The 16,116-nt window shown below is 41.1% G+C and overlaps 1 protein-coding gene across 2 annotated transcripts in view; it reads right to left on the minus strand.

Annotated features, from left to right (window-relative positions):
• Nucleotides 1-849: 849 nt before the first annotated feature.
• The window catches only part of GK5 (glycerol kinase 5), an 85,832-nt gene continuing 70,565 nt past the window's right edge, over nt 850-16,116 (minus strand). For both annotated transcript variants that reach the window (XM_045030531.1, XM_045030532.1), the window contains 4 exons: nt 14,676-14,779; nt 8,023-8,082; nt 3,553-3,686; nt 850-2,298 (listed from right to left, as the gene is read on the minus strand). In XM_045030531.1, coding sequence (XP_044886466.1) covers nt 2,144-2,298; nt 3,553-3,686; nt 8,023-8,082; nt 14,676-14,779 — 453 coding nt within the window. In that variant the 3' untranslated portion in view covers nt 850-2,143. The remainder of the gene's footprint in view (nt 2,299-3,552; nt 3,687-8,022; nt 8,083-14,675; nt 14,780-16,116) is intronic.

The following is a 16,116-nucleotide window of genomic DNA, read 5'->3' on the forward strand; positions in this document are numbered from 1 at the left end:
TATTCATAAACTCGAATATGGCATACCAAGTTATAAGTACAGATAAAATATAAGTATAGATTGGAAATATTTGCCATTTGTGCTTTATGACTGAAGATGCCCAATTGATAAAAAAGGTAGAAATTACATAAGCTTTTCAAACTAAAGAAAAACCTGTGCCTAAGGGGGAATCTAAAATTCAGTCAACAGTAAGGAGTGTGTGAAAGGCCTAGCATTTTCAAATAGAGGTTGATGTAGATGAGCTTGTACAATGTCTTCACTGCTAGAACTGAGGTAAAACTAACATGAATGAATGAAATGAACTCCAAAGAAAATAGTCTGGAAAAGTAGCTGGACTTGGATTGTTTGAAGTTAAAACTCCAAACCCGCAATCTTCTTATACACCTCTACCCCAATATAACCGATATAACATGAATTCGGATATAACATGGTAAAGCAGCGCGCTCTGGGGGGCGGAGCTGCTTTACTGTGTTATATCTGGCAGCAGGGCTCGGGCGAAGATTTATAGGGCCCGGGGCTCCCCACAGGGGCTGGAGCCCCAGGCCCTTTAAATCATCATCTGAGCCCTGCCGCCGCTACCCCAATATAATACGGTTTCACTTATAACGCGGTAAGATTTTTTGGCTCCCGAGGACCGCGTTATATCGGGGTAGAGGTATATTATTAATATACAGGCATAGCAATTTGTTATGGATACATATTTCTGACAAAAAATAAAATAGATCAATTTGAGACCCGAGTCATAATAATAATCTTTGTTTAAAGTATCTCAATGCAAATTTTATTCATTTGAATCCTCGGTATGTTAAAAATCTATTCTTAAAAGAAGCTAAAAGCAAGTAGTCCACATAGATCAAGAGCTAATAAGTTTTAATTTTTTTAAAGAGAGTGTTAAGATTGGAATACATTTTGCAGTTGAGCGACTCCTGACAAAAAGGGGGTATAATGAAAATTATTAAAGACTCTTAGTTATAGCTAGATGCTGCTATAAATTATAACTTACTGTGTTATATGCATTATAATTTTTATTCAATTTTTTAAAATAGTAACAGTAAAGTATGTCCTTCAAAAACAAAGTATGTTTGGCTCTCCTTTAGCACAATATAATTTAATAATGATGGCTTAGAAAACATTAATACGTACTTTAAAAAAATAGGATACAATATGTAATTACTTTTAACTGCTATTTGCATTAATTAACAACAGTGCAATAACACTGACTTTTATTACAAAATTAAAGATTTGTTGAGCTGCATATCAGAGAAAAACTGTTAGCTATAAAAATCATGGAATGAAATGATTTCATGTAGTACTGATCCACAGTATTTGTATTTAGACTTAATATAGTGCCTAAGCTCTAGGCACTGTACAAACGAACACACACCATGGACAAAAAACTGGTTACAAATATAGATTCTGTCTAGTTAATTTAGGTGTAACGTATTAGCTCACAGTCAGCAACACATACCCATACATAAAGTACCCATATTAAATGAAGTCCACCATAAGTAATAAAATCCCACACACAATCACCTTGTTCTTCCCAGAAATGCCCATCGAAATAAAAGTTGCCTTGCAGCATGCCCTGAAGGTTACGAAATTCAGGCTTTTTCAAGCCAAGGGAAGGGAACTGAGTTCCAAAGTAGAGAACCCCTCATGGAAAATTCCCTGACAATAAGAAAGACAGCTAAATTCTGCATTGGGTTAAGTTTGTAAGTGATCTCAAAGTGTATTCCAATGCAGAGCAAATTATAGTAATCAAATCTCCATTTGACAAGGCAAACAAGAAGCATCTTTTGCCACATCTCCCCACCTTTGCTCACCATAACTGGGATAAGTGTCCTTAGTCCCCACAGACCAGTAGTCATCTTATACTCCACAAATGGCAGTGGCATTCAAGATTCTTGTGGACCCTCAGGTCACCAAAGGGACATGGCTGCTGCAGCTGATCAACAGGTATAGCAAGGAGGATATGATGGGGCAAAATGCAGTAGTAAGTAATCTAACAGAAGTAGGGAGGATGTTGAAATTCAACAGAACCAAGTGTAAACTCCATTAAAAAAGTGTTGGTTTAATTTTTATTGTTCTATAAATTCGAAGGTTTCATTAATAGATGGCCATTTAAAAAAACCGAACTCTTCCATTAGTATGATGTCTGGTTGTACCAGTTCAAGGAACGTTGTACTGCTTTTGTCCAATTATCCACAGCAAGTTTGTATTCTCCAGAGTCCCTTTGAGGCTCAAAAACAATTTCAGTTCGCCTCAGTTTCTTTAGTTGTTCTTTGTCAGTCCAAAACCCTGTAAGTACAAAGTTAATCCTAAAGCTTAACTGCAAATATTGTGTTGGGAACAAATCCATACAACTGAACAATAATTACACTTAGGAGCATGGTGAAGATAATTAGGATTTTCCTTATTCATCCCAGTAACTTTCTTTATAAAGTAGGTGAATATTTTACATTCTGAAACAATTCCAATAGAATCCACTTAACTGAAATGCTGACAGGGTATCTGCTTAACTGTGATGGTTTCCAAGGAACAGATTTAGTACATCGATGTTCATTTAGGTTCTGTCAAGATTAGGAAAATGAGCCAGGGGACAATAGGTTTCAGCCACGGGTGGCCTCTCAATTAGGAGGGACCAGGGGAACCAAGGGCAACACTGGTCATTTTCCTACTTTCTTACTTAAAAGAATAGATAAATGGCAAATCATACTTCATGTTGCCTACAAGACATATTGTAAAATATGCGAACAAACAGTTCACACCTATAAATTATATACTGAAGGGCCCTTTGTCTACTTCAGGCTGTTTCCTTACTCTGTTTTAGCTGCTGAATAAGTCTCACCTTAATATATGATTTTAAAATATAGTAATGTTTTGTACTAGGCACATTTTAAAAGCCATTTAATAACACAAACAGCTATCAACAAAATATATTTCTATGAACCTCCATTAATAAAGACCATTGCTTAATAGACAGATTTTGGTTATCATTGGAGCCTGCTTAATTAAATAGATTGATTCTACTTTACTAGAGCTGAATTTTTTCTAACAGTCAATTCACTTTTGCTTATTACTTTCAAAATCTTAAGAACAAAAGAAGATTTTCTAAACTTATTTTACACATTTAGATTGTAATCCTGAAAACATACATGTACTGTATAATTTAAACTGACATCACTGGGACTACTCATGTGCATAAATTAACCAAATACATAAGTGTTTGCAAGACCAGGGCATTAATTTATGTTAGATGCACTGTCCCATTAAACTGGTTTTATATATTTTGCCCCATCCTCTCTCCCCTCTGTTCCATCACACACAGATGCATGAATGAAAAGCGCAATTTTATCTTGGATTTCCACAATGACAGTGAAACTGATTAACTGAATATTTAGGGACAATTTATTATTAGAAAATTAAAGAATGACAAAGCCATGTACAAGTTCTGCTGATCTATTTGTAGTCTTCAACCGTATGTATTATAATGAGAAAAAAAAACTAGTCAGCAAATATTTAGATGGAAAGTTTTTCAAAGAATATACATACCTAAAGCAAGACCTGCTAGAAAAGCAGCTCCAAGACAAGACATATCTGTGTTTACAGGCTTGTCTATCTTCTTATTAATTAAGTCAGAAGTCATCTGCATGACAAAACTATTGTTACTGACACCTCCATCAGCGCTGTGTGGGAGCAAACAAAGGTAAAAGGTTGAGTTTAATAAAAAATATTTAGCATCAAATGTTCAGAAACAACTTCTGGGTTTGCATACAGATACAGAAATCTGTCTACTACATTTGTGCATACATATTCCATTTTATGTGTGAGCAGAGCTATAGGTACATATTTTGAGGCCAGGATAAGACCTTTTGGGGAAAAAAAAATACTGCCTTTGAAGTCTGAAAAAAATAATTTGAAAAAGCAACTTGTATTTTTAAGATTTTAACACAACTTTGATTTCAGCCTCCTAAAACAATACAATTATAATCCTGATTGAAATGTAAAGACTTATGGTAGAAAATGGCTTTTACATGCTGTAACCTGAATCACAGAACACTCAAAAATATCCTTTAGAAAGTTCAGTAAGTTCAGTTTATGTTCAAAGAGCTAGAGAGGTACATTTTCTTGTAATTAGTGAATTTTTGTTGGTGTTCTAGCCTATTCATTCACAGTTGCTTCCTTCTGTAGGAAGCATGAGAAGTAGGCTGCAATCTCTCCATCCTCTCTCTTTACTTTCTCCTAAATGCCTTCATATCATAGGCTTTGTCTACAATAATGAGGTAAGTCGATCTAAGTTATGCTAGTTAAGTTACATAAGTTACATAACTTAAGTCAACGTAGCTTAGCTCGACTTACAGCAGTGTCTACACCACACTATGTCAATGGAAGATGATCTGCCGGCGATATAGTTTCAGCCATTCGTTGAGGTGGAGTACTGAAACTGATGGGAGAGCGCTCTCCCATCGACTTATTGTATCTTCACCTGCTAAATTGATACTGCTGCATTGATCGCAGTGGTGCCGATTTAGGCCCTACCAAAGACAAGCCCTGAGACCTGGCTTTCCAGCCAAGGAAAACAGGCATTTATGAACATTGACCCTGTATTAGCTGAAGAGAGTTACTAGAGTTACAAGGCATTCCTTCCTCCAGGAGCACCAGGGAACAAATAATTAAACTATAAACAATTACCGACACTTTGTCACACAATGAATTACTATACCACTAGACTGCCATACTGCCAATTGCTTAGCCACTTTCCTATTATTGACACTTATAGTTAAGGTTGCCCAATACTTCCCATTAAAAGACCTTTTTTAGGTTGCTATTGTCTGCAGGATTCCTGCCTCATTTGTTGCAGAAGTTGGAAGATGCGTAATGAATGAGGCAGGTGGCTGCAGGAAGAGAAAAGATGATCTCCTGGTTAAGGCAGCTGAATGCTGCACTGGAGAACTGGATTCTACCCCTGCGCTATCCATATGGTCATACATAGAAGCTGCGCAGGGCTGGAGTTACTATGTGATGATGGACAAGTCACCTAAATGTTGTTGGTTGCCCACTAACTGCGTTCCTCATTTTCTGAGTGTCCAATATTAGACACATGGAGGCCAGATGAGCACTCAGATCTGCAACTTAAGTTGATGAACTGTGCTTTAAACATACAATATGCTATAAAAATGCTACCAATTCTGGAAAATATTTACACAGAGAAATTAACAGGCATTAGTATACTAGTATAATTATACTGCTATACAATTACTCTTGTGGACACTTTTATTTGGAATAATTGCAGCCTTTTTTCAGTTTAGCTTATGCTGCTTCAAAAAGGAAAACCAAAAAGCGGTCAGTTATTCCAAATAAGTGTTTACAAGAGTAGCAACAACAGTATTATCATGTTGGTATAGCAATGTAAAAATTCATTTTCTGGTGTAGACAAACCCTCAGTTTCTCATCCATAAAATGGTGATAATACCACCATCTATTCTCATTGGGGTGCTGTCAAACAAATTCATTCTTGTTTGTGAAGTACGTCAGATACTATGGTGAGAGCATCACAGAAACACCCAGGAGGGATTTAATAACTTTGTATTCGGTGTAGGTTTGAATGGTGTGCTGAGGCCACACACAACGAGCAGAGCTCACTCTGGGGCTGACTGGGAAAGAGGCAAGAGCAAGCTGCTTCCCTACTTGAGGGAAGAATCACTAGCTTGCCACCCAAGGCAGCCACCAGGAACCAAACACTGTATTCCTGGCCAAATGAGATGGAGAAAGAGGACTAGGAGCACCCGGACCTAAGAGGAACCTGGGTGACTGAAGCGCAGAGACCTTGTGGGAGGTTCTGACCCCACAGAACTTAAGGCTGCCTTACCCAGAGGAAGCTGGGACTGTAGTAGGATGCTGTCTAGGGTTCATAAGGGGCCATTACTAGAGACAAGCCACCACAGGAACTTGAATTATAGGGGCCATGCACCAAACTGAAGTGGCAGCAGTAGAAAGTAGCCCAGGGCAGTGGACACAGACTCCCCGCTGGGAGGTCCCCTACTAAGGGATTGACTTACACAGGGCCCTAGGCTGGGAGTTGGTGGAGTGGGAAGGTCCGAGTCCCCCAATCCTCTTGCCTTAAAGACTGACACATCTACGCCACAGAAGTGGGGAGCAAGAAAAGCACTCCAACCACTAGTCCAACTGGTCCTCAAAACTCCCTGTTGCATGGCATTTCCTAAATTGTGAGTGCCTGACTTTCCAATCATAATATTTTTCTAATGTAGGGTTTTTATGTAATTTCCTAGGTTTTAAAAAAAGTAAAAAGTGAAAATAAAACAAATTCCAACATGGGGAACAATATGATTCATCAACAGAATTACTTCCTTCATAGCCAGAGTACAGATCTCTGCTATTTGAGCAGCAGCAGTAGGTTGTCATGCTCTATTTGAGCAGCCTTTAGAGGGAGATGAGGCAAACATTTTCTCAATGGGTTTCACAGCTTTTGGCTGACAGCAGAGAAATGTGGAGACAGGAATTCAGGTTCTGAGGGAAGTATACTGTCGTGGTTACAGATCCTTCTGTCCATCTCCCGCCAAACCTGAACTCTTTTTCTCCTGGCTCATCTGGCCTGTCCTTGTCCATGTCTCTCCCCACACACGCCCCCCAGCTCCTCATCCCAATCCCCATCCCCTATCATACCTCAACACTGTTCCCCTACTGCCGTGTCCCCTTTCACCACCCCACAGGCCCCGCTGCTCACCCCTCAGCATTCTGGTCATGCTGTTTCCTCCTCCTTGCTGCTTGGGTGCCTGCAGGGAGACCACTGAGAACACAGAAGAGAATCTCTCCCTGCTCTCAGTTCCTGGGTGCAGCACAACAATGGCCCCTGGCTGCTGAAAGGAGCTATTTCACAGAAAGTTCTACTCATCCTTCAGAGCCTTAGGATGGAGTAGGCCCAATACAGATGGACTCTTTGGAAAATTTGTTACCAAACATTAACAAGTTTCTACTGAGCATGTGTGAAATGAGGTTTTCAAAGGCTCACAACCTGGCCAAATTTGGACAGATTTTCCTGGAGATTGCAAAAGGCACATCTCTGACACAAGAATGATCCCCTTGCCAAATTTCAACTCCTGCTCCAAAGCAAAGAGGTCCTACTGCAGGGGTTCCCAAACTTTTTGCCAGCGCAACCCCATTTTAATTAACTATTTCCTTCTAGAACCCCAGACAGCATGAAGGAAGCCATTCTGACAAGCAAAATGGTGTCCCCTCCATGTGTCTTGACCTGACGCACATGGTGCTTGTGAGGTCGTGCTGTATAAAAGATGCCATTTTGCTCTTCCAAATGGCTTCCTCCATGCTGTCTGGAGTCCTGGAAGGAAATTAATTAATTGAAATGGGGTCATATGTATGAGGTCACACTGTGTGGAAGATGCCACTATAGACCAGAACCATGTCCCCTAAGCATCATAACCTGACCCCCAGTTTGGGAACTGCTGTAATACAGTTTTTCAATGAAAGAATTTTTAACATGACCAAAGCAAAGTATTTTCTCCTAACCTCATGCTCAGAAGTGACAAAAAAAATTGCTGAAAAATTTAGTCTGAGGCAGATAACCAGCATGGAAAATTTCAGCTAAAATGGTTACAATTAGGCAAAATTATAAGAAACTGAAAAAAGGATCTTATGATGGAAATTGTCAGGCAACCCCAGTTACAGGTGTCACTACCTAGACCCCCTGAATACTGCCGAGAAAATTAATAGAACAAAATTTGTTCTGACTTCTATTAAAGTAAACCTGAGAGTGAAAGTTCAACACCAACTCATACTCAACAATGCAGATTTAGAATCCATATCACTTTTGAAGTTACGTCAACAGGAACGCTACACTTAGGGCTATTATTCAATTCCCAGTAATGGAATGTTCACAGAAAGACAAACTGAATAACAAAGTTCTAGAGCATGTGTGTTTTACTTGAACTCACAAACACCAAACAAAATTTATGACTTGTGATATTAAAAATAATACAAACATACCGAATATTTGTAAGTGGAACCCGCACCTCTTTCACAATGGTATCATACAGCTGTTTGTTTCTTTAAAAAAATATTAATAGAAATTAATGTTGTATTTATACATAATGTGTATTCTAAAAGCTGTTCAATATCTATACAGTATGCAAGGAGATTATATGACAAAATGTGACAGCAGTTTTGTCAAAATTGCCTTCGACAGCTGACAAGTTCCAGCATGGACTGAATGATTAAAAAATAAATGGAGACTGGTTTCTGTTATACACCATTATGATAGTACTCAGGTGGGCCAATCAGGATCAGGACCAACTGTGCTAGGCACTGTATAAGGAGATATGGTTCCTGCCCCAAAGTGCTTACAGTTTATTTAAGATAAGTTACAGCAGGTGGATGCAACATACAACTTTAAGAACTGAAAGTAGAGAAAAACATTAACCACAGCTTCAGCAAAAAAACCCAGCACCAGCTGCTCTTTAAAGGGAGACTATCAAAGCTACAAAATGGAGGTTACTTACTGTAACTTGAGTTTCTTTGAGATGCATATATTTCACACCTGGGTACGCATGCGCACCATGCACCTGAGTCCAGAATTTCTTCAGTGTCCGCTGACCCGCATGTATACAGTAACTCTCCTCATGCTCCTGACCGAGGGTATAAGAAGCAGTGCTGGTTAACACCTCTCCATTTTCTCTTCTTACAACAATCCAAACGGATCTGAAGCAGAGGGGATGGAGGGTGGGTAATGAAATACTGACAGACAACACTTTTCGAAGACCCTCCAGTTACAGTAAGTAATCTCCTATTGAGGAGGGTGCAAGGAAACTGGCAGCAGAGATGTTTTTAGTACTGCAGATCTATGGCTGCATCCACCTTTGCTGCTTGAGTTAGAGCATAGTGTGATGTGAAAGTATGGATGGAATTCAAGTTGCTCCTCTGCAGATATCCTGCAGTGCCCCTTATGGTGATATGCTCAGGAGGGGGAAACTGCTATTTTTGCAGCACTCTAAGATGCATCCTGAAACCCATTTAGAAATCCTCAGAGGATACAGTTTATCCCTGCGACCTTTCTGCCAAGGCTCCTGAGACTTTTCTTGGATTTGGTGGGCAGTGAAAATCATGTCGGTTGTCCTGTGGGATGGTCTAAAACTGCACTGAGATTCCGGCAATATTTTCTCAGCAATGGGAAGTAATCGGATAAGAGGATACAGGCAAGAAACTTCCCTGCTGTAGATAGCAAGGCAATGCCTCGATAGTTTCCACACTCTGACTTATCTCCTTTCTTAAAGATTTTAACAATGTTGGCATTCTCAAGTCTCACAGAATCTTCTCATTATACCAGATGTGAAGAAAAAGTTTGTGGAGCATCCTTACCAGCAAAATCAGGATCTTTACATGGCCTTCATCGATTTGACAAAGGCTCTGGACTCAGTCAATCATGAAGCTCTGTGGAAGGTGCTGGCCAGATTTGGCTGCCCTCCAAAATTTATTAAGGTCCTAAGGCTTTTTCATGATCAGATGACTGCCACTGTTCTCTGTAATGGCCTGGAGACAGACCCTTTTGTCATCAAAACTGGAGTTAGGCAAGGATGCATTATTGCCCCAATTCTGTTCTCCATCTATTTAGCAGTCATTTTGGTCCTCGTTAAAGACCACCTCCTCAGTGGAGTTGACTTTCAATACAGAATAGATGGGCAGCTTTTTCATCTTCGATGTCTCCATTCAAAGTCTAAAGTTCACAGGGTGTCCATTACTGATCTTCAATATGCTGATGAGTGTGCCACCCTCATGCACGCTGAGGCTGACCTTCGGTCCACACTGATTTTTTTTTGCACAAGCTTACCAAAGCCTACAACTCTCACTCAATATTAAGATGACTAAAGTGCTCCATAAACCTGCTTCAGGCCTTACACTTGACCTACCACAAATCACCATCGAGGAACAGACTTTGGAGACAGTCGAGCACTTCTGCTACATCTGTAGCCAGCTTTCTCAAAATGCAAATATTGATAGGGAGATCCAGCACAGGATCCAGTTTGCGAGTGCTTCCTTTGGGAAATTGTTCTGACACATTTTCATGGACCGTGACCTACCAAGACACCAAGTTCCAGGTCTATACTACAAGATGGCTACTCTTTTATGGATCCGAAACTTAGGTGACCTATCGACAGCACCTCAAGAGTCTGCAGAGGACCACCAATGATGCCTTCAGAAGATTCTTCGCATCAAGTGGAAAGATCGCAGCACTAACGCCAGCATCCTCACTGAAGCCAATGTCACCAGCATTGAAGCAATGATCCTTATGCACCAACTCTGCTGGGCTGGACATTGTGTGTGGATACCAGACTCTCGCTTACCAAAACAAATCCTCTACTCTCAGGTCACACATGGTCAGAGATTATGTGGTGGTCAGAAGAAATGCTACAAAGACACACAGAAAGCGTATCTCAAGAAAAATGATGTGGCTATCACAAGCTGGGAGGAGCAAGCCACCAACTGATCTCAATGGTGCCACATCCTCCGTCAGGCAGTGGTCCCTGACATCAAGAGAGTGAAATCTCTTCTCGGAACAAGCATGAGGTTTTGGAAAGAATACAGATAAGTGTACTGATTGACGTGGAACTCAGACAAAACCTTGGCAAAGAATTTAGGGTGTAATCTAAGGGAAATCTTCTTGTGAAATTCTGTATAAGCAGGGTCTGATATCATGGTTCCCAGCTCACTGACCCTTTTCACCAAAGTAATGACTACTAAAGAATGTCACCTTAATGGGCTGGTGGGTCATGGCACATGTTGCCAATGGTTTGAAGGGTGGGCCCGAGAGTGTTTAAAGGACAAAGTTAAGGTCCCATTGAGGTATAGGTTTAATGTCCTGGGGGAAGGTCCTGATCAAGTCCTTTATAAATCAAACTGTGATCAGGGATATGAAGATAGAACATCCTTCCACCAGTGGGAGAAGGCACTAATTGCTGTTAGGTGTACTCTTAGGCCTGGTCTACACTAAGGGGGAGGGGGGTCGAACTAAGGTACGCAAGTTCAGCTACGCGAATAGCGTAGCTGAACTCGAACTACTTTAGTTCGAAGTACTCACCTGTCCAGACGCCGCGGGATCGAAGTCCGCGGCTCCCCCATCGACTCCGCCACCGCCGTTCGCAGTGGTGGAGTTCCGGAGTCGACGGGAGCGCGTTCGGAGTTCGATATATCGCGTCTAGATTAGACGCGATATATCGAACTCCGAGAAGTCGAACGCTAGCCGCCGACCCGGATGGTAAGTATAGACGTACCCTTAGTGAACTGAGGGCTACGCCTGCGATCTTTAAGAAGAGGAGCTAGTCTAGGATAACTGGAGTGCCCACAGTATCAAGTAAATGCTGGTGGCAATGCACCCAGGCCAAAAATCTCTGCCATTTAGCTAGGTAGCAGAGTCTAGTAGAATCCCTCCTGCTTTGGGTCAGGATTTCCAGAACAGGGGCAGATGCTGAGTGTTCTATCTCGAATATCCATCCAAATACCAGGCTGTGAGGTGGAGTGAGCTCAGGCTGAGGTGCTTGATTTTTTCCCCCGTAATGAATTAGGAGACCTTGAAATGCACAGATCCTGATAAGGGGACATGTGGACATTGTTAGGAGCTCTGTGAACCAGAATTGTTTGGGACGGTATGGTGCTAGGAGGATGATGATGGCTCTGTCGTGCCAGATCTTTCCTATGACTTGCAGTCATAGAGGGATGGGAGGAAATGTATATCTCAGGTTGTCTGTTCTGGAGAGTATCGCCTTGAGTGTTTTAGCCTCTGGCTTCTCTGGAGCAATACATGGGAAGCTTTCTGTTTGTCTGGGATGCAAAAATGTCCTCTAGCAGAGTCCCTATCGTGTGAATATGGTGGTTAGGACTGTGTCATGCATCTCCCATTAGTGGTCTGCAGAGAAGCTTCTGCTTAATCTGTCTGCCAGGGAGCTCTGAACAGCCAGGAGGTATGTGGCCTGTACAGTGATGACCTCTAATACACCAGTTCCAAAGTCTGAGCGCTTCCAGGCAGAGAGGACGAGATTTCATTCCTCCCTGTTTATACAGACCACTGTGATGATGTTGTCTGCCATTATTTGTATGTGAAGTGAGTGTGTAGAAGGCCTTTCATACCAGTCAGACCACTCTTAGCTTCAGTAAGCTTATATGTAGCCTAGACTCCAGATATCCTGATCACTGTGCCAGTCCAAGTGTGTGCCCCTACCTGTGATGGAGGCATCTATCATGATGGTGGCCCTTGGTATGGAAGAGCTGAAGGGAGTCCCTACCATGACTTTGTTCAGGTTGGATCACCAAGCGAGGAAGGTGAGAACTCCAGAGGAAACGGTGACTTTGGAGTTGATGTGATCCCTATTTGGTCAATAAATCGAGTGGAGCCAAGCTCATAGACACCGCAAGTAGAGTCTGGTGAAAAGTGTCATGTAAGTGCATGTGGCTATGTGGCCTAACAGGGAGAGACACTGATGCACTGTAGTTCAAGATTTGCAGGTGATGAGAGAGATCAGGTTGCTCATCGCATAAAATATGTCTAGAGGGAAGAAAGCTCTCGCAGAGACTGAGTCTGGACATGCTCCTATAAAATTTATTGTCCTTGCAGGTGACAAACACCTAAGGTGGCAAGGAGGCTCTGAAGAAACTCTGTTGCTGGATATGACTTCTTGGCGAGATCAGCCTACCAGGAGCCAGTCGTCCAGGTATGGAAATACTGTATATCCCTGACATCTCATCTGGACTGCTACCGCTGGGAAAACTTTAATGGTGGCTCCCACAGGAATCTATGCCAGATGTCCCTGGGGAGGTCATAACCGGAGGGGTAATAATGCCTTGTCTGTCAGGGCTCCTGTGCCTTTGCAGAGATACTGATACAGCTATCTCCTCCGATTCAAAGGATGGTTCCATTGGTTGGTACCAAGGTGCTCCTGCCCGATGGATGGAGATGGGATCTCTCCTGAGATAATGGTAACGGTTCCTCCCCTGGGGTAAAGGCATCTCTTAGGAGGGCAGGGCCAGAAGAAATGGAGACTGCATATAGGGAAGGAAGATATCCTCTGGTGTAACAAAGCTCTCCCTAGAGCCCAAAGTCTGAGGAGTTCTAACAGACACTCAAAGGTTCTGGTTTGTCTGATGTGGCCTGATGGTCTTTGTATTGACAATGATGAATCCAGACTTTCTCTCAGAGATGGGACTGGAGCGCGTTTATCTTTGCCCCCTGGTACCGCAGTTACCAGCAGATCCTTGTTTTTCTGTGCCTTATCCTGCAGCCTGGGAGTCTTCAGTGGAGCTGGTTCCGTGGGCTCCATATGCGACATCTCACCCAACCTGGACTGGCTTGGGAAGGAAACAAGTTTCTTCTGGACAGTCTGCTGTGGGGGATCAGTCCTTCTGCCCAGGCTTGTGTTGGAGGAGCACTGCTAGTCAGCTAGTACAGGGGGTCTCCTTGGCTTGAATCAGACGGAGCCTCCTCCATCAGGGACTTTTTCAACTGGAGCTCTTGGGCCTCTAGTTCTGGGTGGGAAGGATTTACAGATAATGAACATCACAGAGATATGTGCCTCATCCAGACGGTAGAGGTACCAGTGATGCTCATTGCTGATTGAGGAAGAGTGAGGGCAGGAGACTCAGTTCTTGAATCCTGGGACCCTGGGCATAGTCCTGGGATCAGGGAGGATGTCCCTCCAACTGGGGAGCGGGAGTGGGGATATTCTATTCTATACTAAACTATATACTAACTAGAATTCCTAAGTTAAGATATAAACTATTTACAATTAAATTTAACAGATTCTACCATAGTGGAGAAGGACATGATTCCAACTCAGGCCATGTGGTGATAAGTAGGAACTGGGAGGCGTCAACCCATATTTCCTCTTACACCCATGGTCGGGAGCACAAGTAGAGTTACTGTGCCTGTGCAGGTCAACGGACACGGCTTTGAAGAAATTCTGGACTTGGGCACACAGCGCACATGAGTACCAATGTGTGGAACATACATACATACATAAGGACCGTCACTCAAAGAAGTAGTTTAACTTACCCAAATAGTTATAGGGAAAAACATACATCTGAAAGGAAAAGATATATTTGAAGCTTTTTTTGCCAGCTCTTTGGATGAGATTTTCAGCTTTCCATGTATGCAAAAGACACATACCTCAATTCAGCAGCTAACGTATCTTCTGTCTCTCTTATGTATTTTTAAAATGCCTATCACTACGTTATATAAATGTGGAGGACCTAAGAATTATCCCAGGAGCCTGCAGCTTCATGCCTACTTAAAATAGGTTGAGAGTGAAAAGAGGCTTACTTTCCACATAAAGGTAGTGAGGAAACACAAGGGCAAACTTCTGGTAAAGACATATTTTGGACATGCAGAGGAGCCAAGTCCATTTTAATTTGAGAACTGTTATGTTGGGTCAATTGTTAACAAAAACTGTGACCTTTGATAAATATACAAAACTTCCTGTCAGTGTCAATTAATATAAATTACCACAGTTAACATTTTATAAATTGCTAAGTCCATGCATATATGTAACAAGTGATTATCTGACTTTACACACAGAGTGACCAAAATACAGAATAATTAGATGAGAGGAAAATAGAAATCCTAAAGATAATGAATTAAGAAAGACTGCACTCAATACCTAAAAGCGATAGATTCCAACATAGCTCGTATAAGATGATTTCTGGTAGTGGAAGGTTTCAACCCCATAAAGGAGGCACACGCACAAGGGTCATTCACAGGAACCTAAAATAAAGGTTTGACAATCAAAGTAATTACTGAGTTATATTTGTAGCATTTTGAAAAAGGATACAAGTAGTAAGAAAAAATAACTTACACATGACAATTACAGGAAGCACAATGAGAAGAAGAAAATTAAGACCATATATAAGCATTGGACAGTGTTATTTTGCCTATATTTCAGAAAAATCAGTTCTCAAATCAGTTTCTTTCAGTAGCAAAAAGGTTTCCAATTATTGCATTTGTTTTTCCCCCCAGAATTCTATACACTAAAAATCACTCATTGGTACTACCTATTAAAAATATACATAGAGTACACATCAACTAAAGTACAAGTGTCTAAGACAGAGTACAGTATTATTAAAATTGGGTGGGGGGGATAGAGGGGGGAAAGAATTTACTGACTTTCCCCAGACTTTTTGTACAGAACAATTAATTAATATAATACAAGTAGCCTTGAAGAGGCTAGTCAATTTAAATTACATAACATAATTGCACTAATGTTTTGAATGGCATAATGATGCAACAGACACACTAATTCTGGCTGTCTCATAAAAAAAGTAATCGCCTTTTGTAGGATTGGTTTTTGCATCCATCTCTGCTCCACTGTTTTGGTGGATTTGAGTGACAGAATGTCACTCTACTTGCCCTTAAATGCATTAAGACAATGTTAAATGTTTTTTCAATTTAAAAACATGACATTTTAAAAAACTTTCCAGGATTTTTATTTAGTTCCCTAAATATCTGCTATACAGAATTCTGAAGTAGCCCTAATTTTAATCATATTGTGACTGCCAAAAAAAATGGAAAACACCACCAAAAAAAATTAAGGAAGTATAAATTACTTTAAAGTAAAAATATAAGAGTATGCATATGTGGCGGAAACTGGGAATGCATTAAAGCCCAATCCTGACAGGTGCTGAACTCCTAAATATTCCCACAGACTTTGATAAGAGTTGTTGATGCCCAGATGAAGGCTAGTATGTTGCACGCTGAGACGCAATTCAGAAATTAGTTATGTTTAAAGTCGGTAAAGAATATATTCAGTTCTCCAGTGTACAACCACCTTTTCCAACTTGTGGAATGTTTAACCCAACCATACTAATAATAAAAGATTCCTTGTTGACAAGCTTGTGGATTGGTATGGTATTAATTGCAGAGAATAGGAAGACAAGGTTCCTCAAAAAAAATTAGTAGTGATTTTTTTAAAAGGCATGTAACATTTAGGCCTTAAACTATCTGGCAGCATCCCTTTAAGCTTTGCAAGTGGGTAAATATAAAGGTTTGGTCTACTCTACAGACCTATAATTGATATAATTATGTCACTGGGGGGTGGAGGGGGC

The sequence above is a fragment of the Mauremys mutica genome, chromosome 9, assembly GCF_020497125.1.
Source record: "Mauremys mutica isolate MM-2020 ecotype Southern chromosome 9, ASM2049712v1, whole genome shotgun sequence".
In the NCBI taxonomy this organism is placed as follows: Eukaryota; Metazoa; Chordata; order Testudines; family Geoemydidae; genus Mauremys; species Mauremys mutica.